Here is a 26,401-nt window from a genome sequence, read left to right on the forward strand (position 1 = left end):
CAGGAAATGGCCCAACTTGATTATCATGCACATTGTGTAAAGAGTTGTCACTTTGGATGGGCTATCACCAGCAGGAGAGTGAATTTGTGGGGGGGGGTGGAGGGTGAGAAAACCTGGATTTGTGCTGGAAATGGCCCAACCTGATGATCACTTTAGATAAGCTATTACCAGCAGGACAGTGGGGTGGGAGGAGGTATTGTTTCATATTCTCTGTGTATATATAAAGTCTGCTGCAGTTTCCACGGTATGCATCCGATGAAGTGAGCTGTAGCTCACGAAAGCTCATGCTCAAATAAATTGGTTAGTCTCTAAGGTGCCACAAGTACTCCTTTTCTTTTTGCGAATACAGACTAACACGGCGTTACTCTGAAACCTGTCAGAAGGGGAAAGAGCACACTGACAAGAAGAATGAGGTATGGACTATATCAAACACATACATATTTATTTAAGTCTGCAGGGACAGAGATCCTTGGATTTGAATTCTCTGTAGAAAAAAGTTGGGGGAAAGGAGGACACAAAAATCCCTTCCCCTGTCTCTGAGCGAAATAGGGCTAATGCTCCAAAATTCACCAGATTTTGTTAAGTGAACTGAGGTGTTGATTTGCAAAAAGAAAAGGAGTACTTGTGGCACCTTAGAGACTAACAAATTTATTTGAGCATAAGCTTTATTTTCCACTGCATGCATCCAATGAAGTGAGCTGTAGCTCACGCAAGCTCATGCTCAAATAAATTTGTTAGTCTCTAAGGTGCCAAAAGTACTCCTTTTCTTTTTGTGGATACAGACTAACATGGCTGCTACTCTGAGGTGTTGATTGTATCCCAACAGCAGTTCTACTCTCTGGCTCAAACATTAACCTCTGTTTAACTGTCTGATGCCACAAAAGCCAAGCAGCATCTCTGGTGGAGCTCCTCGTATTCCCTTGGTGAGTGTTGTGGGCACCAGGAAGAGTGATTAATTCCTCAAGTGACCCAAGGTTGCACTCAATCTGCTAGGTCGCTTGCAGACAAAGGCCATAAATCAGAACAGGAGATGAGTGAGCATTATGCAGACATCCCTCATCTTACAGCACCCAGAGAGCGATTAATGGACTGGTTTGCAAGTGATGGGAAGCATGCCTCTGTGATGAACATGCTAAGGACTGAGAACAGAGCTGAGAACATACTATTTAGTTTGGCAAGGACTTTGCAAAGTTGGAGACTACCCAAGTGAGAGACCGTCCACTTTGCATTTCAGGTGCTGGAGTTCTTTTGAGACTGGGGGGAGGGAAGAGAGGAAAACCTAAGTAACTAACAAAGACTGATTATTACGGTTGCTATTTACTCCATGTTTGTAGTTCTGCACTCAAGAGACTGGAAAAGCACCAAGGCCAGATTAAAGGCACAGGCACGATACGCCTGTGCCTGGAGTGACCTGGTTGTATCAGAAATTCAGTTTTACACTTTTTAAAATAAAACTTTCTTTTCTTCAAACCATGAGGACTAGCTTGAAAATGTGCCAGAATGTAACCAAGACAGTGATGTCTACTCGAGCACGCAAACTCTGCTGGAAAGAGCAGCCCTCAGAGCGGTGAATAGCTCCATACATCTAACTGGTGTGTTCGCTTCGAGACCCACTCCTCTGAGAGGTCACCACCACCAGCACTCACAGAGGACTCTGTTTTGCAGTAGAAAAGTTTCGCAGGCTCAGTCCGCCAGCCCGAGCATATATACCTCAGATTGGGGGGCAAGCACTGGAGGCTTCCTACCTCTCTGGAGGGGATGGAGGAAGAACTGCCTTTCCTGAGTGGGAGGGGAGCCCCGCTGTTGTTCCTAAGGGGCCCAGAGCTGTGGGAGAGCTGCTCAGGGATCACGTCAACGTGTGCCCAGAGCCCCAGCCTTGTCTGAACTCAGCCCCACGAGACATTTTATAAATAAAAAACAGGTCTATGGACCTTCTGACAGCATCTAGGCCACTTACCCCAGCTTTTCCCTGGGAGGGAATTTCAATTTGATAGAATTCAAAACAAAAAAAATTTGTCACTTTCTTGGCAGATAATAAACCCTGCTTGCTCCCTGGACTTCAGTTCCAGCAGGTGCTTTCTCAAGAAAAACAGTGGGAACAATTACACCAGCGCAAAGGCAGCTATTTCGAGCAATCTGTTAAATATGTATGTTGAGGGGGGGAGGGGTGGGGGGAGAATCTTTAAAATGCATGTTAGTTACTCAACAGACCAGAATGGTTCAACTGGAGAAAGCCAGAGTCATAGCTATTTTGGTTAAATTCATATTTATTGAGGTCTCTCTCCATTCGCTCATGCTCAGAGCCGGCCTGGGCTCAAGGCCCTGGGGAATCAGTGCTCAGCTGTAACTTCTCCAGTCAGGAAGCCAGTCTAGAGGAGTCAGGGTATTGCTTTCCAAGAGATGCAAGATATTTGCCTTTCCTTTTCCCCCTTTATAATTAATCTGAGAATGGACTATCTAGTTTAGTTTATGAAAAACGTAAATCTGGATATGTTAAGCAAGTCATGTGTTTGATTCAGCTGACCTTCCAATTTTAATAAATCTGTTTAAGATTATTGTTGTATGGGCAATCTCATGCAGACTCCTCAAGGAGAAGAGGACCCATAAACTCAGAGGAGGTGCTGATGGGTTTCCCACAGCTTCCAGAACCTACATCCCCTCTTAATCTTAGTCAAGGGGCTTGGACAGAGGCTTCCACTCTAAGTGGCTTGTATTGCCAACAGTCGGCAAATACGAGGGGAGAAGCAAAAAGGCCCAGGTGGAGACTAGAGCTAGGGGGTAGGTTACAGGCCACTTTCCCCAAATTCACACATGTCTAAGTACATCATTTGGGGAAGGTTTCACTTGCTCATCAATCCTGTGCAACTCTTGTCCTTTGAAAGGGAAAGGAATGTTGGAGATTTAAGATAGTAAGGTAGTGGGGCTGATCTATATTACATGAACAGAATTTGGCACAGATCAGAGAGTTAACTCCAAAGAGGGCCGGTCAGACCTTTTCAAATTCAATGCACATACGAAGCACAGCCAAATCTGCTCTCCATCCAAGAAGGATAATTGGGGCAATTTGGATCAGTTTATAATGTATTAATTTGGCCTCAGGTAGGGGAGAAGATTCGTGCTAATCACAAGAGGTTGGAAAGTCCAGGTTTCTCATTCTATCAAAGGGGAAGTTTTGACAGCCTGAGCTTATTCTTCCACTCACTGCAAGAGCTGATGGAGGAAGATTGTTAGCATGGAGATCTATTGAGGAAGCCTGCCCTACCAGAAGAAAGAGGAGAAGGGGGAAGAGCCTGTGCGAGTGGGCCCTTTCTCACAAATCTGGAAACAAGAGCATAGATGGGAACAAGCCCAGCTTTTAGATACACAAGAGCAACTCTGCAGCAGGAACCGAGAGTAACCCCTATTAGTCATTGTTAGAGGGAGGGAGAATCAGTTTTTCCCACCAACCCTCCATAATAAAGAATCAGAGTAAAGAGCAGCAGCAGTTTATTCCTAAAATAGGAAGCTACAGTGGGTGCAAGGAAGCTTGCGTAAGAACAGTTTCACTTAGAATGGTGAGTCAAAACTGAAACAATTGGGAGAGGGGCAGACCTGATCTTTCCCCATCAGCAATGATGCACCACCACAGTGGGGGTGGACTGGCCTAGGTGGGGGTGGACTGGCCTATGGAACATGCTGGCATTTCTTTGGTAGTCTCAGAATAGCTAAGTTTGGCACTTGACATCTCATGAGCAGGGACTCTTGATTGCTCCAAACTGGGGCAATGCAGGAATTCAACAGTTCCAGGGGCTTGAGAAATAGGTTACTTGTAAGCATGAGGAAATCTGGAGATGGAGGAGGGCTGCAGGTTGGAAACAGTTAATAGAACAGAGTTAAAACAAAGGTGTAACTAAATGAGAGCATACTACAAGAGTGAAATGGGCACAAAGTTGGAAAGGGTAATGAACAGTGTGACTGCAGATTAGGATAGGGTTTCCAAATATTGTGTTCTCTCTTCCTCTCTCATCTATTTAGAATGTAAGCTCTTCGATGCAGGGATCTGTTTTATTTTTGTATTGTTTACTATGGCTCTCTGCGAACATGCTTATGTATGAGCATCCTTAGTAAGTTAAGTTTCTAGTACTTATGCAAACAAAAGCTTCCAAACGTGATCCAACGCAGCTCAGAGTGGTATGGATGGTCCATTCCTATAAAGTAGTAGTTGACTGAAGTCTAATGACCATTTAAACATCAGCATTCTAGAGTGATTAACTTCTCCATAGTTAAGGTTACAATGAAAGTGCCACTATGAACCCAATTCTGGTCCTACTTTTCTCAAATCTACAACAATACTGGCTTCAGAAGTGTAAGTTAAACCAAGGCCAAGGTGGAACTTCACCACCAAACCTGATGAAAACACAAATTTATAACTAACATTTGGGGCTCAGAACTCTAGGCCCCTTTCAGTACAACATCTATGCAACTGGCTGTGGCAACAATTGGGAGTGCAAGAGTCCAGCGTTCACCATACAGGCATCCAGGGACTGCCCATTTCAGGAGGCTGCTTACTATAAAGAAGAGGGTGAACTACTGTTATTTATTATTTCTATAATCATCTTCCAAGGAAAAGAAAACACAGAGAAAGGCAGCGGAGGGGGGTTAACCGAAAAAAGAGTAAAACAGCTAGCTAAAACTTGGCCAGAGAATTGCAGCAGCTCAGGGAAGAGGAGGGCTACAGAGGAAATTAAAAATAGAACTGAAGGGAGGAGAGAGGCTAAGGCTTTGTCTACACTGCACTTTCGTTGGTAAAACTTTTGTTGTCAGGGGGCATGAAGAAAAAAACACCCCCAAATGACAAAAGTTTTACCGACGAAAAGCATCGGTATGGACAGTGCTTTGTCGGCGGGAGAGCTCTGTCCTGCTGACAAAGAGCGGCTACACAGCACAACTTTTAGCAACACAGCTGTAGCAGCACGGCTGTGTAGTGTAGACATAGCCTTAGCTGAAAGACAAAAGCTGAAGAGGGCAAAAAAAGTGGGAAATTAAAAATGATCCTACATCAAGGGGAGGACAGGAAGACTGTGAGAGGAAGGGAAAGTGAATCCACCTCACCCCCCCTCCAACTTTCTGTGGGGGTTCCATGGGGATCTCTCCTTGGTCCCCTTCTCTTCTCCCTCTATGCCTTACTCCGAGTAATCTCATCCACAAACAAATTCATCTATGCCGAGAACTCACAGATCTAACTCTCTACTGCCGACCTGTCCAAGCTAAAATCTTGCCCTGTCTCTTTCATATCTCTTTGTCCCACATCTAACTCAAGCTTAGCATAGCTAAAACAGAGCTCTTGATCTTCACCCCCAACCTCTCTGCCTTGTCACTGTTCTCAATTACTGTCAACACAACCACCACCCTGCCTGTAACCTGGGCATCATCTTTGATTTAGACCTCTGGCTAGGTCCTCATATGCATGCTACATCTAAATCTTAGTGATTCTTTCTGCATAACATTTATAAGTTATGGCCATCCCTATCCATCCACACAGCTAAAACTGATCCAGGCTCTCACTATCTCTATTATTGCAACATCCTTCTCTTTGCCCTTGACAGATGCAATCTTGCCCCCACTTATATCCACTCACAATGCTGCTTCAAAGATAGTTTTCTTAGCTTATCACTTTAAGCATGTCATCCCTCCCTTTGAATCTCACCACAGGTTCCTCCTCCTTTCTCACATCAAACTGTCTTCACTGTCAAGGAAGCCCTTCACAGCCCATCCCCACCCTAACTCATTCACTATTGAAATGTCAAGTCCTGTCTCCAATCAACCCAGGTGCCACCCTCCATTACCCACCCCTGCTCAATTTTTCCAACAAGCACCTTCCTGGTTTCTACTATGCTGCCCCTCACATTTGAGAGAAACTCCCCCTAAACATCCACAAAGTTACCTCAGCCTTCTTCAGATCCCTCCTTAAAACTCTCCTTTGTGTGATACTTACACAAAAAAACTGGACAACTGTTAGGCCTCTAGTGTGCTGAGACCACTCACCACTGCCCGTCATGTTGACTATACTCCTATGGTTTCCTTGTACTCCTGTGTGTGTTTATCTTTTGTTTGACAGCTCCACATACAGCAGCCAGCAGTGCACACTGCTTTACCCCTCCCTCTCCGGTCACAAGGCAAAGGGCCACCTCTCCCCATATTACAGCTTTGCACAACTGGTAAGTTTTGCCTTTTTTGAAGCATTCTGTAGTGGGTTCAGCTGGAGACAGAATAGCAGACTGTAGTGCTTATGGTTTGTCTAATCATTCCTAAAACAGCAAATCCAAAATGTGAGAAAGCTTGATCTTGTGGGTAAGGCACTGGAATGGAACTCGAAGATCTGGATCCATTTTCCTGTTTGATCTTGGGCACATCTTTCAGTACAGGGATTCTAAAACGGGGTTGGGACTGCTCAGGGGGTCGTGAGGTTATTACCTGGGGAGTCGTGAGCTGCCAACCTCCACCCCAAACCCCACTTTGCCTCCAGCATTTATAATGGTGTTAAATATATTAAAAAGTGTTTTTAATTTATTGGGGGGGGGTCTCACTCAGAGGCTTGCTATGTGAAAGGGGTCACCAGTACAAAAGTTTGAAAACCACTGATTTAGTATCTGTGCCTCAGTTCCCCACCTATAAAATGGGGATACGATATTATTACTTCCTTTCTTCCACTCTTTGTCTTTCTTGCCTATTCAGTTTATAGGCTCTCACTAGGTGTTCGTACAGCACACGGCATTTAGCACAATGGTGCCCTGACATCAGTTGATACTTGCGTCCATAGATATATAGAGGTGTCAACTACAAGCCACAGCTTGATCGGAGTGGTCTGGTCATTGGCATCAAGCATTACATGATGGGACTCAGACTCTACTGGCTTTGCCTCCATATCAAGGTGTAAAAGAGTGACTGTATTCTGCTCCATTTTATGTATAATAGTTACCCTTGGTTGGGTAAAAGCAGGATTGCTCCCTCTCTATCAATTTGGCTTAAACACCAGACTGCTCCTAGCCTGAGACAATCATTGCCTTATCTGCAGTTTGGGCTTGAGAAGTGAGGTGGAAGAATTGCTTGCTTATTTTTAACATAAATGTACCCCGAGGCTAGAGACATGAGAGGCATGCCTACAGATCTACGTAATTGTTCAAGACAGACTTGGCAAGGAGAATATTTACAACTCCGTTTAAAAGGTGACTAGCCAGCCTCTATCACAAGCTGCCAGGCATTCCTCAGACAAGAGGAAAAAATCACTTAACATGGATTATAGAGCAGTCTCCTAGGGAAGGAGTGAAAGCTATTTAAAGTGAGCAAAGCCCTAGAGAATACAGACTATAGGGACACGCTTGCCCTGCCCTCAGGGCCAGGGGTGTGGCGGGCACGACAAATTAAATGGCATTGGATGGGGTTTTTTTTGTAGTTCTAACTCACTTTATTCTATGAGCCCACTTTCATTAAAGAAGCAAAGCACTTGCTTCTTCCTTGTAGCCTAGGGTGACCAGATAGCAAGCGTAAAATCGGGATGGGGGCGAGGGGGGTAACAGGCGCCTTTTTAAGACAAAGCCCTGAGTATCGAGACTGTCCCTATAAAATCTGGTCACCCTATTGATCTCCCAACAGAGCCTTCACATACAAGCCAACACCACACATTCCTTCCCACTCCCTATCCATGACACACATTTTCCCCATAGATTTTTTTTCTCTACTGTAATGGGAAACACTTGCAAACCCATATAACTGAGAACAGAAGCTGTAATTTAGGACTCAGGGAAAAGGAGTCTCAAACCACATTTTCTTCTTTTCTACAGGCATTCAAAGAGACATTTGGATACTGTAATGAGCTGCAGGAAAGCAGTGAGCAGCAGCAACATTACCCCCTTGTGGCAGGAAGGCAATATGGAAACCAAATAAAGTCTAGGAAATCTAAAGGGAAACTAGATGGATGAGATGTTTCTTTGCAGATCTCAAGGCATAAAAGACATTTGCAGACAGGAATCTGCATGTTCCTGAGGGGAGCACAGAAAACATGGGAACTGGGAGACATGGGCAGAAGAGTCAGTACTCTCAAGCCAGCACATGACTCTCTCTAACTCGTTCCCACATCTTCTCATCCCCCAATACTGCTCCTGAGCTCTGCACAGCACCCCAGAAGCAGCAGACAAAGCTTAAGAGGGTTTGGCTTCATCTCCCATCAGGAACATGAAAAGCATTCACAGCTGTCCCATAGAAAGGGAAAGACACACATTGGCAAAACACTTGTGGGGAGTGCAGGCAGTTAATGCACTGAACTTCATGCTCGTATTTACTTTCGCATCCGAGCTCAAGCAGCACTGGTGTCACAATCCGGACCACAGCCACTTGGTGCCTAAAGCACTGGCCGAATGGAGAGGACAAAATCTTATCCAAAACCCAGGTGGATTGGTTTAAGTCAGTGTTTTAAACCACCAATTTTAATCATGACATAAATCAGCAAGCAGGAAACCTTGATTTAAATAATCAATCTTAATCTTGTTTTGCATATGTACTTTAGTTTCCTAAAGAAAATTCATTCTCATTGGTTGGTATAATTTGGTATTTCTTTTTGTTAACCCGCAGACTATGCTATATCTATACACACTTAAGTAATTATACAGCTTATCCATATTCTTAAATTTTACATGTTTTATGTTAGAAAAGGGTGAATGACGTATTTCTAATTTACTAGATGATTATGGTCTTTTATTTGTGGTCAGTGTCAAGCTGTAATTGGAAATTTGAATTCCATCAAGAATGCACAAGAGCAGCATTCTTAAGTTATTAGTTAAACAAAATTACCTTAAATGTGCTGATATAAAAGAAAAGTATTTATCAAAATATATTTTGCATTTAACACTAACTGTTTAAACAAAGGAAGTACAGTAGAACCCCATTTATCCGAACCTCCATTACCTGGCTCTCCATATTAACTGAACCAAGCTGACCGCTGAAGCCCCGCCACCTAGGGCTGAAGCTCTTTGCCCATTCTCCTAATTATCCGGATTTTTGATTATGCAATGTTTCCCAATTAGATCAGATAAATGGGGTTCTACTGTATTATCTGTAGTTAGTGAAACTGATTGGTTTTAGTCATTATGTTCTTCAAAATTTAGAACTAGTAGATCTTATCCTCTCCTACCTTGTGTTTATTAAGACTGGAAGAGGAAAACAAGCTTTCCTGCTTCTTCAGCTGGCAATTTAATTGGTTTCTCAACTCTGAATGAGCTAGTCATTGAACTGAACTAGTTGAAGAAAATACTCTGCACCTGCAGAAGCAGCTACTGTGCCAAATGCTGATTTAGCACTTCAACAAACTGTTTCCAGGTTTTTAACCAGTGACTTCCACTAGTTTAATGGTTTGACTTTCTTTAAAACTTCAAATATGTGCTGCTTGAATATTTTTAAATTTAATTTAAATGATGTCAATAAAAATGTAAATGTAGGCCTTAACATGGAGTGACAATTTCAAATAGGTTTATTTTTGAAAAGATGCATTTTCAAAAATCCAACTTTTAATTTATTTTAACCAGCCTGTCTAGACCGCCCCTCTCCAGAGTCTGCCTACAGTTGCAGTTATCTTCATACACGCAACGTCCACAGATAAAAGCAAGTCTCTCCCTCCCACCTTAATCTGATCAACCCTGCAGTCTAAGCAGGCAGCTTATTTTACACAAGAGTCTGAGATGTCACATATTGCTGGCTTCTCTAACACAAACCCAGATTCAAGCTTCAGGAAAAGCTGGAAGGAGTGTGAATAGATCCCCCAAGTCACAAACCATCCCAATGTGTGGCTGAACCTTTATCTGGGTCAGTGAGACTGCTGGGGGTTTAAGCTAGATTTGACAACTCATTTTTCCTCATGACATCTCTTATTTTCTCTTTCTGTAATCTCCAATCTATTCCCCTTCCAAACTCCCTACTTGCCAAAACAAACAGCTGAGTGAGGGAAAACTTATGCTCCCTCTTCTAACACAGGGAAAGGAATTAATTATGCCAAGGTCTGAGGGGGCATGACTAAGAGGAGTGGGGAAAAAAACTTGGGCTGAATAACAGACCAAGTTTCTTAATGGTAGGATCTAGACAATGAAAAAAAAAAAGTTTCCTCTTGGGCCTGGTCTTCACTACCAAATTAGGCTGATGTAAGGCAGCTTATGTCAATCTAATTCTATCAGTGTCCACATTCTAGCCTTGCTCCCACTGAAGTAAGTGCTTTACTACACTGATATAACAACTCCACCTCCACCAGAGGGGTAGAGCTTATGTCGTAGTAGGTAGGGTGATGCAGTGTCCTTGTAGACACTGTGGGTTACTTACATCCGTGGTTGGCTGTCATTCTTGTCAATTTCATAGCTCCAGCCTGGCTCACAGCTTGGGCTGTCATCCTGGGGCAGGTGAGGGGCTCCCCACTGTGAGCCAAGTTGGGCTTTCCCCGGGCTCCCCACTCCAAGCTGGGTTGCCCCCAAGCTCCCTGCCTGCACCAAGGCTCCCCACTGGACTCCTGGAGGAGGCAGGGGTAGCCGAGAGCCCGAGGTAGCAGTCGGGCTCTCAGCAGGGTGCTGTGCATGGAGTTGGGAGCCCTGGCTCTCAGCCCCCTACACGGCCCCTCTTAAGTCAGTGGAAGTGCTGGTGAGGATAAGCATCATTGACAGAAGGAGGGTAGTATGGACGTGAACCACCACAGTAATTACTGCAGTGGCTAGAAGTTGACCTAACATAGGTCGACTTAAGTTTGCAGTGTAGACATGCCCATGGAAGGGATGAAGCACCAACACAGGAGTCAATTCAAACTGGACTGGCTGGCTCAGGTCACCGGTCATGGGATAAAGCGCCTGTTTCATCTATAGACTGCTAGTCCAAATCCAGCCAAGATAGGTAAACCACAATCAGACTCATGATGGTTGATCATGTGAGGAGTAGCCAAAGGCGCCATGGAGACTGAGGGTTTTTTTGGTTTGTTTTTCTACTCTTCTTAGGATTGGTCTCACTAGGTCAGGTTTGAGGCAAAATGGCAGGGGACAGCACATGGCAGAAGCTTTTCCTAGAACAGAAGCAGCAGGGCAAGCAGACTTTGGCCTTGGAGGTCATCAAGCCAGCACCTTACACCAGCATCAAATTCACATGAAAATCTTTAAAACAAAACTATTGTATACAAAACTCTGAAGATGAGACCAAAAGGGACATTTCAGTACAGCCAAAGGTTTATCAGATTCAAAGAAGGATTAGACAATTATATAAACAGCTAGATCATCAATTACATCAAACAAAGAAATAAGGGGGAATATAAACCCTTCTAATTCAGGGAATAAAAGACAACCACTAACTGATGAGGAGGGCCCTACCAAATTCACAGTCCATTTTGGTCAATTTCATGGTAATAGGATTTTTCAAATTGTAAATTTCATGATTTCAGCTATTTAAATCTGAAATTTCAGGGTGTTGTCATTTTAGGGGTCCTGACTCAAAGGAGTTGTGTGTGTGTGTGTGGGGGGGGGGGGGTTTGCAATGTTAGTGTGGGGGGGGGGTTGCAGTACTGCAGCTACCATGACCTCTGTACTGCCTTCAGAGCTGGGCAGCTGGAGCGTGGTGGCTGCTGGCCGGGAGCCCAGCTCCAAAGGCAGAGCCACCGCCAGCAACACCACAGAAGTAAGGATGGTATGGCCACTCTTACTTCTGTGCTGCTTGCTGCAGAGCTGGGCCCTCAGCCAGCAGCTGCCACTCTCTGGCTGCCCAGGTCTAAAGGTGGCAGCACAGAAGTAAGGATGGTATGGTATGGCATTGCCACCCTTACTTCTGCACTGTTGCTGGCGGGGCGCTGCCTTCACAGCTGGGTGCCCGGCTAACAGCCACCACTCTCCGGCTGCCCAGCTCTGAAAGCAGTGCAGAAGTAAGGGTGGCAATATCACAACTCCCCTAAAATAACCTTGTGACCCTCGCTGCAATTCCCTTTTGGGTCAGGACCCCCAATTTGAGAAACGCGGGTCTCCCCTGTAAAATCTGTAAAAGCACACAAAAGACCAGATTTCACAGTCCATGACACATTTTTCATGGCCTTGAATTTGGTAGGGCCCTACTGATGAGGGTTAGGAAGAAACTTCCATAACAGTCCACTCCAAGGATTTCATGCACCGTTCTCTGAAAAATTTGGTACTGCCAACTCTCAGGGACAGGCTATTGGGCTAGATGGACCATCTCCCTCATCCACTATTGCAGTTTTTAAGTAACAATCCTCCATTGGTCTGTCTGATAGGGATGGCTTGAACAGAATTTAATCTGACTTTTCAATCACTAAAATTCTAGAACAAAGAGGCCAATCTTGAGGGTTATCAGGAAGTTAAAAGAGAACAAACTCAACTGTGGCTCAATTATTTTCCCCTTCATTCAGCTTTTGCTAACAACCTCCTTTATCACTTGATACAGTAACGAAGTTCACATGTCAGCACTCAGATACTTCAAAGACTCCCACCACCTTGATATCCAAGACAGGTAGAGAAAATACCTGGTGGAAGTATACTTGACAAATATAGTATCTATCAAATGCACTGACCCGGAGAATACTTGAGAAACTGAAGCCCAGATTTCACCCACTACCGTTTAGGGCAGTCAATGACACTCTCTCTCTAATCCCCCCTCCAGAATTTTTTTTCCCTCCCAAATTCTTATCATACCATTGAGCTTATCACACAGCAGCTAAAAGTGCAGATCTGAGCCCTGACAGAAGGCCCCCATCAACGCACTTGGAAAGTGAAAGCTGCATGCAACGGTCAGGCTGCTTGTCCTGTCCCATCCTGTCCTGTTGTCATACCAAGCCAAGTGAGAGAGCCAATACACTGTGCTAAATGGAGTTCTCAGCAACATGTCCCTGTTAACAAATGATGCCAGAGCTGTCAGTCAGGGAAAACCTCATTAGATGCTTATTAATGTCCTCATTATTAGCCCAAATTAATTAGCCCAGCACCATCAGAAAAAGCAGAATGTTTCACTCCCGACCTGGCCCAAGGGCAGCAACAGAACCCAGAAAGGGCCAATCTTCATTAATTACTCATTAACTTCTTTGACCCTCTGCAGCAACGACTTCCCTAGCGAGTTACTTCTGTGCCAGACAAGCTAGGCCAAGGAAATCGATCCCACCCACAGATGGTGAATGAAACACACTCCACCTTCTGGTCCTGCTTTATCCTAGGTTTCCTGACAAACTGCATGTAGAACTCGACTGCCCAACAGTGACAGCTGCTGGGGAAAACAGGAAAGTGAACAAAATTATGAGAAACCAACTAACTAGCTAGCACAGGGATTTCTTCTAGCCCTAATCTGCACCTTGATACTTTGTGGTCTCTAGCCACAAACCCAAGTACATTTATTTTGTGAGAACAAGGTGATTGCTATGTATAGCTGTTCTCTTGCCGTTGCAGTCCTCATCCTCCCAGCTCCATTTCAATTCCCACCCCCACTGCTCACTATATTACATAGTTTAGATTACGCGAGCCTCTGTGCAGGAATCTGTTATGGTCTTTGAGGTGTCCTGCACCCCTTTGGAATTGAACCAACTAATGAAAGGGGGCCTAGAATTCAGTTATGAAGAACCTGCATTAGTGCTCCCTGTTCTTGGGCTCTGGTGCTCACCAGACCTGGATGCAGGGAGGTTGGGTGGGGGTCCATCCTATGACTGGAAAGGGCAAATTAGTGGGTGAGCATTAGCTGGCTTGCCACTGTTCTGAATAGGAATATATTTGTAAATTTGGGGATGGTGAATGGGGGGGAGGGGGAAGAGGAGTGGGGTATTTGTAGGATGCCCACCCCACTCTGGGGTTACCCTTTTTTTTGGTAACAAGATTTTATGAAACTTCCTTGATTTAACAGCCAAATGGGCTTGTTCCAGCCTAACTACATAAAGCATTTAATGCTGATTTATACCCACTGTTCAGCCAATCCAGCACTCTGGCCCCACTGTTTTATGGTTCACATTCACTTCCTGTTAAGTGTGAATGAACCCACAAGAACAGCCCTGAAGGAGAAAGAGTCTCATGGCAGATGCAGGAGACAGGGACATACAAGAAAGCACGGTACCTAGTTTGGCGTCTTAGCAGTGTCTTCTAACAGGAGCTGAGCCAGGGCTCCTTGCCATAGGAATCCCATGGAATGAATTCCAAAGCAAGTCCAAGCATTAGACTGCTTACTCCAAATTCATTTACCTTGGCAAGAAGCATCTGTTTGCACAGGTGAATGACTGACTGGGTGACTGACTGTGCACAGCTGCTACAGCCACAGTGCAGCAGTAACAACCATCTGTGACAGCTCAAACAGCCCAAATTGAAGCACAGGAATCAGAGATGAAAAAGATTTAAGAGGTCACAACTAATCCCCCCCGGGAACCAGAGCAGGATTGCTCTCTATGGTGTGTGCTCCAGTGCAGTTTTAAGTAACACATTAGGAGGCTCAAAATCCCTCCCCTTGGAAGGACTATAGAACAGCTTATTACATCTCATTGCCAGAGTGTTCTGAGAGCCTTTTTTTTTTTTAAATTTCACCTCATTACTTCTACTGACACACCACTGAATTGGCCCAGAGAACAGATATTAAGATAGTTAGAAGAAAAGGAGTACTTGTGGCACCTTAGAGACTAACAGATGTATTTGAGCATAAGCTTTCGTGAGCTACAGCTCACTTCATTGGATGTAGCTCACAAAAGCTTATACTCAAATACATCTGTTAGTCTCTAAGGTGCCACAAGTACTCCTTTTCTATTTGCAAATACAGACCAACACGGCTGCTACTCTGAAACCTGTTAAGATAGTTAGCTGTACAGTGGAGATATTATGAGAGGGGAATTATTTGGCCAAGAAAGGAGATGAGTAAAACACACTTGAGTGTCGGTTTCAAAGTTATAATGTTGCAACAAAAACTAGTCAATCCGGTCTTTTTTCCCTTCTGTCCTATGAGACCAGAGGGCATTTACTTAAAATCAAGGACCAGTAAATTTAGACCAAGAAAGGAAGTAACCATCATCATGCAGTCAACTTGTGGGAGTCACTCATATAGACAGTCAAAAACTGGGGCAGAGATTAGAAAGAGCAGACTAATTTCATCACCACTACCACCTGCTATACAAATAAACAATTGAGATAATCACAGCTCCTGCTTCTGAGAATAAGCTGATTACCTGCGGAGAGAAGGAAAAGAAGAGGATTTCCTTCCATCAAACATCCCGATGAACAATACTGCTCAGCTGATTACATGCATCAAAGTAGGAGATTTCACCTTTCTCTAAAAGCATCAGGCAATAGCCATTGTTGGAGAAAGGATTAGACAAGCTTCCTCTGAAGTGGCTGGTACAAGCCATTGACAGACAGGATGCCAAACTAGATGGACCATCGGTCTGACCCAACATGGCAACTCCTGTGTAATATATCAGAGTGGCTGGACCAACAATCGGAGCCAGCACAGACAGTGTCTGAAGTGCAGATTCAGCTGAGCTGCTCTGCTCCACTTGCCACATCTGAAGTCTGTAAGACACTCACTTTCTAGTACAGCAAATACTACATTTGGGGGTGATTAATATGACCCTCCTGTGCAGAGCACAGATATACTCTCAGGCTGAACTCTGAATGCCAGATTCAGCATAATGGGCTCTCTGTAAAGGTGCAGGCTCTGAAAATGGTTTTCAGTTACCTACTTGCTCAATGCCACAAGAAGCAGTGTTTCTCATGGTACGAATATGAACTGCATCGGTTTAATAAAGGTCATGTATTCAAAACGAGCCTGGAAGTGCAATCCTCCCCCATTAAGATAAGATATGCTGCTGCAAGGCCCACCCTAATGTAGCTCCAAGATAAAGCCTTCACCTTCCCGCCCCTGTGGTTGCAGTCTCTGGGCCCACTCTTCATAGGTCACACTATTCCGAGGAAGTAAACTATCACTGCTGTTGTTCATGATTGCTATGTGCCAATCCCCAGGGTGGGCATGGCCCATGCTGCAGTCACCATAGTAGATCGGTTGCATGCTGTAAAGTGGACATTGCAGTACATTCCATGCCCAGACATTCCAAGCAGTGTCTCAGTCAGACCACTCCCGAGAGCACAGTTTGCCCAATAGAATTACTATTCAACATCCTCTCTCCCTGCTCCACCCTCTGGACAGTCCACCCTTCCCTTTAATGGGAAGGATCTCTTCCCTAATCCCTCCCCACAGACACACCTTCAGAAGTTACCTCTGATACAGCAGTAATGCCTACTGAAGATTGTGGGGAAGGGGGATAGTTCATCTTTGAGATGACAGATGGCCAAAGAAATGACCAAATCATGAAAAGGTCTACTCTGGAAGCACCAGGCAGCTCAGACTAGATGGGAAGGGTTTAATAGCAGACTGAAGAGGAAGGCAATGGAAAAAATGCATCTTACCTCCTAAGCGAATCCTCCTCAGAACTTTCCTCAGGCATTTCCTGGCTTAAGGCCTCCTGTGATACATTCCCAGGTCTGCTCGAAGCTGACTGGCTGTAAACTCTCTCCCAGTGCCCTGTCTCCTGGTTAAAGACCACTCCCACAGTCCTTTCCTCCTGCGGGTTGGAAGAGCTTCCCAGCTGCAGCCTGCTAGAGGTAGGAGCTCTGCCCTCGGTTCTCTCTGCAGGCTGCGCCTGGCTGCTGCTTGGTGGCACGCCATCAAATGTGCTTTGGACCTGCCCTGATGGATAGCTGGGTGTGCTTCTTTCCCAGCGTAGTGTGTCATTGTTAAAGGTCAGCAGATTGTGACAGGCGCGACAGCGGTTCAGGTGGCCCCGAGACAAATTGGAATTGTTTTCACTGCTATGTGGAGTCTGCTGGTGGGAGGGACCTGGCCTATCAGGCTCAATGTTGTTGTTGAGCATTTCTTGAGCCTGTTGCGACTGGTTGGGCTCCCCACCAATCCCTTGATCTAGCTCTTGAAGTCTGTCGTACTCCAAGAAGAACCGTCTCAAGTCACACTGGAGCTCATTGCGGATGCTGGCTGGATTGCTTGGGCCAGCACTACCACTGCTGTCTGCTTCAGCCCCTGGTGCCAGGAAGCCCCTCCCTTCTGTAGCAGATGTATACACCGAGGACTGGGAACCTCCCTCCTGCTGTCTGAGCACTGACAGCAAACTCACTGAAGAGGCACTGGTTCTAGGTGGAGGCATGGCTTCCAACTCCGAGCGAGAGCCCATGTTCAGCACTGTTCTAGTCCAGTCGGACCCTCCTAAGCCAGATGCCATCTCTCTCGCAGACTGGTACCTGGAGGGATGGCCTGACAAGGGTCCACTGAGGGATCTGCGAGTGGGGCCCAGGCTAAGGTTGCGTAGGGTGTTACCAGCAGTGCTGCTCTGAACAGTGCTGAAAGCAGAAGGCCTGTTAAGCAGACCCTGCTCCTGCTGCGTTGTGGACACCTGCTCTGGGGGTTGGTATGGCTCCGTCTGCACAGAGGAAAAGGAAGTGCCAGTGGCCCCAGAGGAAGTGGAGGGGGCATTTTCCTGGTGCGGGAAGAGAGAAGAAGGAAGTCTTGCACTAGAGCATCGACTGCAAAGGCACAACATCCCCAGGTGCTGACAGCACTCTGTTGTGGGGTAATTGACACGCTCACGGAGCCTGGTGTAGGCTGATGCTCTGGTGTTCTCGCTGGCTGGAGGCAGTGGTGGAGGTGGTGGGGGTGGCGGAGGTGGTGGGGATGGCGTGGCAGAATCTTGCCCAGTGTTTTGCTCTCCCACCTGGATGCTAGAGGAGCGTGAGGACAGCATGTGCAGGAAGTTGTGGAGGAGGGGCGTACGCCTCACAGGCTGAGACTGGAGAATAGAGCGCTGGCGATAATGTGGCATATCTGTGCTATCCACAGGGATCTCCACCTCCTCGTCACTCTGCAAGGGAAATCACCAGAGCTCAGTCACCTCACAGCAGAACCCCACAGTAGTGTTAAAGGGGGCAGGTGATAAAAGCCTGTAGATAGGCATAAAAAAGGACTAGATGTTTGGGGGGGGGGGGGGGAGACATGGAAAATTACAATAGGATCATAAAAGCAACAAGAGGGAAATCAGTGGGGGGAAATCTACTCAACATCTTAGATGTCTATACACAAATGCAAGCAGTGTGGGGAATAAACAGGAAGAACTGGAAGTATTAGTAAATAAGATAAATTAGGATTTAATTGGGTACACTGGGGACACTTAATGGGGTAAATTTCATGACTAGAATATTGAACAGGGGGTATAGCCTGTTCAAGAAGAACAGGCAGGGGAAAAAGGAGGAAGTGTTGCAGTATACATCATGAATATATACACTTGTTCTGAGGTCCAGAAGGAGGTGAGAGGCAGATCAGTTGAAAGTCTGAGTGAAGGTAAAAGGTGGGGAGTGGGGGGGGGGAGGGAGGGAAGAGAAATAAAGGGTAACATCATGGTAAGGGTCTACTGTAGACCACCAAATCAAGAGGAGGAGGTGGATAAGGTATTTCTAGAACACCACAAATATCCAAAATACAAGACCTGGTAGGAATGGGGGACTTTAACCTCACAGTGAGCTGTTTGAAAACTAATATGGATATTTCCAGTAACTTCTTGGAATGTACCAGGGACAACTTCTTGTTTCAGAAAGTGGAGGAAATAACCAGAACAGTCAATTTAGACTAGATTCTGAGTAGCAGGGAGTAACTGGTTGTGAATCTGAAGGTGGAAGGCAACTTGGGATCAAAGATTTCATGATTCTAAAGAAAAGAAGAAGTGACAGCAGAAGAATAAGGACAATGAACTTAAAAAAAAACCCAGAATTTAAAAATCTTGGAGCTGGGAAGGCAACGTAAGGAGAGTTGGCAGTTTCTCAAGGAGACAATATTAAAGGCACAACTGCAAACTATCCTGACGTGAAAAAATTAGGAAGAACAGAAACAGGCCAACATGGTGCTATCAGCAGCTCTTTAATAACCTGAAAACCAAAAAGGAAACTTACAAAAAATAGAAACATGGCTGAATTGCTAAGAAGGAGAAAAGACAATACAACAAGCATAGAAGGACAAAAATTAGAAAGGCTAAGGCACAAAATGAGTTACAGCTAGCAAGGGACATAAAAAGCATATGAAGCTCTTTAAATAAATTAGGCCCAAGAGAAAGATGAAGGAAAGCCTAGGTCCAGTATTTAGTGGAGAAAAGCTAATAACTGATAACATCAAGAAGGCAGAGGTGTTTAATACTTACTCTGCTTCAGTCTGCACTAAAAAAGTTAATGGTGTTATTATAAGGAAGAGCCAGCATGGATTTCTCAAGAAACAAATCATGCCAAACCAAAATTTCCTTCTTTGACATGGTTTCTTTCCATAGTGGACAGGGAGAAGCAGTAGATGAGATATATCTTGATTTTAATAATGCTTTTGGCACAGTCCCACATGACATTCTTATCAGAAAACTAGGGAACATGGTATAGATTAAATTATTATGACGTGGGTGCACAACTGATTGAAAGACTGTACTCAAAGAGTAGTCATCAATAGTTTGCTGTCACACTGGGAGGGCACATCTAGTGGGGCCCCCCAGTGGCTAGTTCCAAGGCCGGTACTATTCAATATTTTCATCAATGACATGGATAACAGAATGGAGAGTATGCTTATAAAATTTGGAGAGGACACCAAGTTGGGGTTGATTGCGAGGAGAGAACTAACATTCAAAATGACCTTTACAAATTGGAGAATTGGTCTGAAATCAAGAAGATGAAATTCAATAAAGACAAGTGCAAATAGTGCATTTAGAGAGGGAAAAAAATGCACATCTACAAAATGGGGAATAACTGGGTAGCTGATAGTAGTGCTGAAAAAGATTTGGGGATTATAGTGGACCACAAATTGAACGAGAGTCAACAATGTGATGCATTTTTGGGGGGGGAGAAAGAGCTATATAGTTCTGGGGTGTATTAACAGGAATGTTGTATGTAAGAAGTGGCAGGTAATTGTCCCACTCCAGTTGGCACTGGTTAGGCCTCAGCTGCAGTATTGTGTTCACTTCTGGGTGCCACACTTTAGAAAAGTGTGGACCAACTGGAGGGAACCCAAAGGACAGCAACAAAAATGATAAAAGGTTTAGAATCTTAACCTATGAGGAAAGGTTAAAAATTAGGCACATTTAGTCTTGAGGAAAGAAGACTGAGGGGAGGCCTGATTCCAGTCTTCAAAATATGTTAAGGGCTGTTATAACAAGGATGGTGATCAACTTTCAACCATGTCCACTGAAGATTGGACAAGTAGTAATGAGCTTAATCTGCAGCAATGGAGATTTAGGTTCGATATTGGGGAAAACTTAACTAGAAAGGTAGTTACATTCTGGAATAAGCTTCCAAGGGAGATTGTGGAATCCCATCATTGGAGGTTTTTAAGAACAGTTTGGACAAACACTTGTCAGGGATGGTCTAAGTTTACTTGGTCCTGCCACAGTGTAGGGGGCTGAACTTAATGACCTCTTGAAGTCCCTTCCAGGTCTACATGTCTATGATTTTATAAACGTAACTAAACAAAGGGAAGCCAGCTACAGCCCACAGACAAATAAGGACACAAACTTCTTCCAAAAGGAAAGCAGAGACACTATCCTTGGGTTGCATGAAGCTATCTAGCCCCTAATCCATAAGGAAGCCTTGTATGGACCCTGACAAACCCCATACCTTGCAGTTCCACAATACGTCAGCCAACACCTGGCAGATTCAACCCCTGTGGGGCTCAGGCTAACAGTTCTACAGCCTAATCAAGGGCAGTGAAGTTGCAGCAAAATTCTTCAGTCTGATGTCATGAAAAGTGCCAAGAAGGCCTTTGCAAACGTAGCAGGGATGGCTCTGGTGCCCCGCATCCTGCGGCCGGATCAGAATGGAAGTCACTGTCTATAACAACCAGGGGCTGGGAGACTAAAAGTAAAGTCTCATGTGCATGTTCTGAGCATAACACAACAGTGTGCACACGACCAATTTAGATGAGACACAGAACTTTGAACTCAGGAAGGCATCCAATTTTAAGCAAAGCATCAGGCTGCCGAGCAACAAGCTCTGGTTAGCACAGAGCTCCTTGATTGATATTATTCTCACCTGGTGGTTAGAAGGGTTGACAATCGCTGTGAGCAAGTAGTGTCCCAAGGGATCGAACCGTACCAGCCTGAAACAAGAACAGAGTCAGAGGCTTAGTTGTCAGTTGGCATTTCACACTGACAGAGAAAACCAGATGTTCCAGGGGTAACAGATTTCACACACACAGGTTTATTCGAGTAGGAAGTTTTACATTTCTATAGCAGCACCTCTCATTCTGAAGTATTCCAAAGTCCTTCAAAAATGTCATGTATTAAGAAGTATTCACCCACCCCTTAAATACAGCTCTCTCCAAGGTGAAGACTGCAGCTGTTCAAACAGCATGCAGCAATCCTACGCAACAGTTTAGGAGAGGCAGTTCCCATATCCAGCTGAAACTGCTAGGGAAATTTATGGCAACATAAATAAGCACCCTAGAATTTGGCCAGGAAAGAGGTGTTAACATCTCTTGTGGAAGTGCCTGGGGATCTTTAATGACCACGGATTTTTGTCAGGACCATGTTTTTTAGTCATTCAAAAGAATGAACCTCCAGCAGCATAGCACCATTTAGCATCATGCTGGAGTATTGGTTCAGTACGGACTCCAAGGGTAGGAAGCTCTCTTCCCATAGTATCCGTCTCTCCCATCTGAGGAGCAATCATACTTAACCCTGTGTTGCTGGTGAAATCTGAAGATCAGTCTTACAAATGCCAACCCTATGGCAAAGCTGGGAAGGATCCCATAGCAAACAGCCGCCTAACTAATATTTGTTCGTATTTCCGATCTAATCTTGTTCCTTTAGTTTTATTGTTCACAGCCACTGATCCACCAACTGAGCAGGAGCACTGAGAACAATGCTCCAAGTAGCTGAAACCAAGGTCAGGGTGGAGGGGCAGTTACCTTCTGAGTGTCCTCTGCCCCAGAGAAATGGCTACATATTCCCCCACACTATGCCATTTCTCATGCTGGAAGTACAACTGTTCTACTCTCCTGGGAATGAGCACTCACCGGACTCGCTCCATCTCACTGGCTGTCTTCACCACTGCAAAGGGTTCTCGACGACTCCAGTCCCAGAAATGGATCTCATTGGCTGTTGCAATCAGCAGGAGCTGAGCTGTAGGATGAAAAGCCAGGGATGCAATGGCATTGTTGCTGTCTGTGAACCAGCTCTCGCTTCCACCCTGGAGTGGGAAAGGGGGAAATCATCAGCTAATTAACACACAACAATTTTAGGCAACAAGTTTTCTCTGTCAATGCCACAGACCCAAACCAGCCCCAAAACTCCACACATAGCATGGAACTGCTGTACTTCTGCTGCAACAAAAGTCATCATCGACTCTCACTTTACACTGTCGTCTGACTCTACAGCCAGCACACAGAACGCCTGGCAACAGTGACCACAGACACACAGTAGGTAGTTGTGCCTCAGGTCACCTGTAGAACACCACACTCCAGAGCACTCTGCTAGACAGAACAGATCATTTGTCTGTGCATCAACCACTGGGCAAGTCACCAGTGGAGAAAACAAAAACAGCATAGCACTTTTCCTAGGGCAGAGTGCACGTTATTCCCCATGAGACCAGCAACAGAAAAGCAAATTTTTTTTAAACGAACTAAGAGGGGGTGAGCCCCAATCAGAGCCCTATGGAGCTCTGAAATATGGCCCACACCACTCATCAATACAGATGTGTGGCCTGGAGAGGAGACAATTGCCAGCATGCCATGTGGCGTGGGTGTTTAAATCAACTAAAAAGTTTGTTGGAACTTTATGGTCTCCAGGAGTTTCATCTCCATATGAGACAGGAGGGTGACTGCAATCTGTTCCGTTGTAACACATTTGGTACAGTTCTCAGAAAGCTGCGCCAGAGCAGTTCTCAGCTGGGCAAAGATTGGGTGCCTCAAGCGCAGACAAAACTGCTGCACTACAAATACTAACCACTTATGTGTTTCAGGAGAGACTTACATGTAAATCCCAGATTCTAACCTCCCCATCTAGGCACCCTGAAGCAATGAGTCCCGGGATAGTAGGGTGAAAGGTCACACACCACGGTGTGCGCCGATGTCCAACCAAAGAATGGACACACTTGCCCGTTTTCACCTCTGTGATGTAGATATTGTGATTCACGTGGGTGGAAGCCATAAGGGTCCTGGGAAAAGGAAAGGATAGAATTAATGCTGGGGAGGGTGGAGAAGAGAGACAAACAACATGATTCGTTAACTCAACCAGCTCCATCAGAGTATTATTATTATTTATTATTTGTATTAAGAATATGCAGATGCAGCCCAGACTCAGGTACATCCACATTTTAGAAATCTAGCCCCCTCAATTCTGTCACTGAGAGAACCCTACAAATATATAAGGGCTAAAGCTCAGAGACATGGCACACAACCAAATCCTTCCTCCCTCTCACCAGCTGGTCCAGGTCAAATGACACTGAGCTTTCTTCCCTCGTTTTCCAATTTATCCCTCTCACTACCGTGCCCTCACCTCCCCCCATCGTCCCTACTTCCAAGACATTAATCCTGAATCATTCTGTCCGGCTTTTAGACTATCAATTCCTTCAGGCAGGCACTCTGAGATTTGGCTCAGGGCACTGGTACTTCATATAAATAGTTTTTCGTGACACAGTTTGCTCCCCAGGCCCTCCACCTAACTCCCAGGACAGCTTGGTAGAGCCTCTTCCCTGAACACTGTGCAACTCTGAGGCGCACTCAGAAATTAAGTGCTAACTGTGTATCTTCGGCTGCACAGCTGGATAGATGACTTATGTTCTTCATCTCTGCAGCACAGAAACCTGCAGTGTCACATCTGCTGCCAGCTCCTGGTCTCTCAAGAGGCACGAGCCTACACAACCTTTGCTGGCATAACAAGATGTTTAAACAAGTAACAAAATAGAAGTCAGTTACCTATCTGGGCTGAACGCCAGCAAGAACGTGGAACGTGGGCTGTCTGGTAGCTCAACTTTCTGAAAAAGCCAATGGAGCAGGAAACATGAGTGCCATATGATCACAGTCTCAACTCTTATCCAAACACAGACAACACAGGGGACCCCAAAGGAATAAAGAATTCACTCCCCTACATGCCACCCAGGAACTTGGATGGGTCAGATACAGCACATCCAGGGGCCATATCTGACACAAAGTGGAACATACCACAAAAACACAAATATTAATCTCAAATCCCCACCTCCAAACCTACTGGGACAAACCCACCCACCAGGTGTGTCCTTCTGCCCCATGACCTTACCTTGCCCTCCCATTTCATCCATCGGGTTTTATCCTCCACCAGCTCCTGCAAAAGCCGCTGAGCGCCCAAGGCTTGGGTGCCACGTTCTCTGCCCCACAGGATCCGCACAGCATTCTTCTCTGGTACAACCTTCATGGCTCTCAGTAGCCACTGTTACACTAGGGACCGGGATGAGACACCAGCGGGTTCCAGATCACAACAGCCAAGAAGCTACAGACAGGCCATCCACATCTGAAGAGGTTGACTCATGGAACTCTAGAAAGAGGAGAACTATATCAAAGGCAGCTTTGGCTTGGGTGGAAAGAGGAAGGCTTCAAGACCTCATCCACCAGTTCCACTACCCTCAACCACTACCCCATTTCCTTTCTTCCATTGTCAAGACCCTGGGTATTTCATGATTCTGCATCCAGAGATTTTAATAACCCATTCCTTGGAGTTATACCCCAGAATCTAAACTTTCATCTTTTCCACAAGGTGACTTGCAAAGGAAGAAAATTGGACTTACTCCCATTTTTGCTTCCCTGCAAATGGGATATAGAATGAAGGCCTGAAAGAGGTTCTCAAAAAAATGCTTGTTCTGTCTTAAAATAAAAATTAAATACAAAAATAATTAAACAAATAAATATTCAGGTCCTGACTATGCTGGATGAGTTGATGGCTAGAAAATGAGTATAAATGACAACACTGTATGCAGCAAGAGAGTGGAAGTTCAGCTGTTAAGAGGAAAAGGGATTTTTTGTCAGACTGTTTAAAACTCTTGTTTTTTGCTCATACAGATTCAACTCTGACCTGTTAACATTTTGAATACAAGAAGTCTCTGTTAAATATTCGTGACTTTAGTTACTTATTAGAACTCGCAAACTTCCTTTTTGTACTCCTGCAGGTACTCCAACAAAAACAGGGACGATAAGGATTGATGTTCCCAATATATTTTTGTTTAAAATGAAGCAGAAAAAAACCCCAAACCTTTAAAAAGCCTTTGGGGCCTTTTTTGTGCATCAAAAAGAAGCAAAGGACACAAGCTATTTAAAGAAGGCTTTGCAAATCTCTTCTGTAATAAACATTAGTTTCTACCCATTCCGGTTACAAAAATGTATTCTCTAGGTGACCCAAGTGCAAACTGACTGTGTTCTTCTATTCCAGCTCTAGAGAGAGCCCAAAACAGTAGTTCAGAGAGAACTGCCTGGTTTAATCACAATAGTTAGGTTTCAGAGTAGCAGCCGTGTTAGTCTGTATCCGCAAAAAGAAAAGGAATACTTGTGGCACCTTAGAGACTAACCAATTTATTTGAGCATAAGCTTTCGTGAGCTATAGCTCACTTCATCGGATGCAACGAGCTGTAGCTCACGAAAGCTTATGCTCAAATAAATTGGTTAGTCTCTAAGGTGCCACAAGTCCTCCTTTTCTTTTCAATAGTTAGGTTGAGTTCAATCTATCACATGAATGCACTTCTCACAAATCCAAACAGCCTTCCCCACCAATATGTGCCAAAAGCCATTTGAGGAGCCAGATAAGCACACACCTCATCATCACATGATTTTCAGTTCAACGTTCTAAAACATCTCTAACAGGAACACCATCTGTGACACTGGGTATGTCACTTAGCCTCTCTGCAGTCTCCCCCTCCCATTCCCCAACGGCTATTTGTAAGAACAAGGTAATTTACATAAGGCCATGTCTACACTATAAACTTCGGTTGATACAAGTTGTCAGAGTACAGCCACTCAAGTTTGTATATTGCTGGAGCATATACATACTTGGCTGCTTGCATCAGCGCTACACGTACTCAGCAGGAGTGCTTGTGTCAATGCAAAGTGCGATGTGCCATCGGTAGATATCCTAGTGTCCCATGGGCCACTGTCCAGCACAATGTCTTTTGGGAAATTTGCAGTATGTTGGGAGTTAAGTTCCTACCATACAACTTTCTCCATACCATAATGTCATCCATATCCCAACATTTTCACACTTTATTAAAAAAAATCCCACAAACCCCTGTGACCCTTTTCAGTGTCTGCCATCTCTGGCAGAAGCATGGAACCAGCAGAGCTCTGCACTAGTCTCATGAACACTGCAAACACAGGGTGCATGATTATGCTATATTTT

General features: G+C 44.9%; 1 protein-coding gene across 4 annotated transcripts in view; it reads right to left on the reverse strand.

Annotated features, from left to right (window-relative positions):
* The window catches only part of AMBRA1 (autophagy and beclin 1 regulator 1), a 199,969-nt gene that overhangs the window by 152,301 nt on the left and 21,267 nt on the right, over positions 1–26,401 (reverse strand). For 3 of the 4 annotated variants that reach the window (XM_084631220.1, XM_084631221.1, XM_084631219.1), the window contains 6 exons: positions 24,299–24,553; positions 23,959–24,017; positions 23,015–23,198; positions 22,060–22,232; positions 21,075–21,141; positions 16,422–17,884 (listed from right to left, as the gene is read on the reverse strand). In XM_084631220.1, coding sequence (XP_084487346.1) covers positions 16,422–17,884; positions 21,075–21,141; positions 22,060–22,232; positions 23,015–23,198; positions 23,959–24,017; positions 24,299–24,433 — 2,081 coding nt within the window. In that variant the 5' untranslated portion in view covers positions 24,434–24,553. Of the gene's footprint in view, positions 1–16,421; positions 17,885–21,074; positions 21,142–22,059; positions 22,233–23,014; positions 23,199–23,958; positions 24,018–24,298; positions 24,554–26,401 lie in introns of those variants that run through there. The other variant, XM_084631222.1, reaches the window with a different exon arrangement.

Source organism: Lepidochelys olivacea (genome assembly GCF_965140295.1).
Source record: "Lepidochelys olivacea isolate rLepOli2 genome assembly, chromosome: 6".
Lineage (NCBI taxonomy): Eukaryota > Metazoa > Chordata > Testudines > Cheloniidae > Lepidochelys > Lepidochelys olivacea.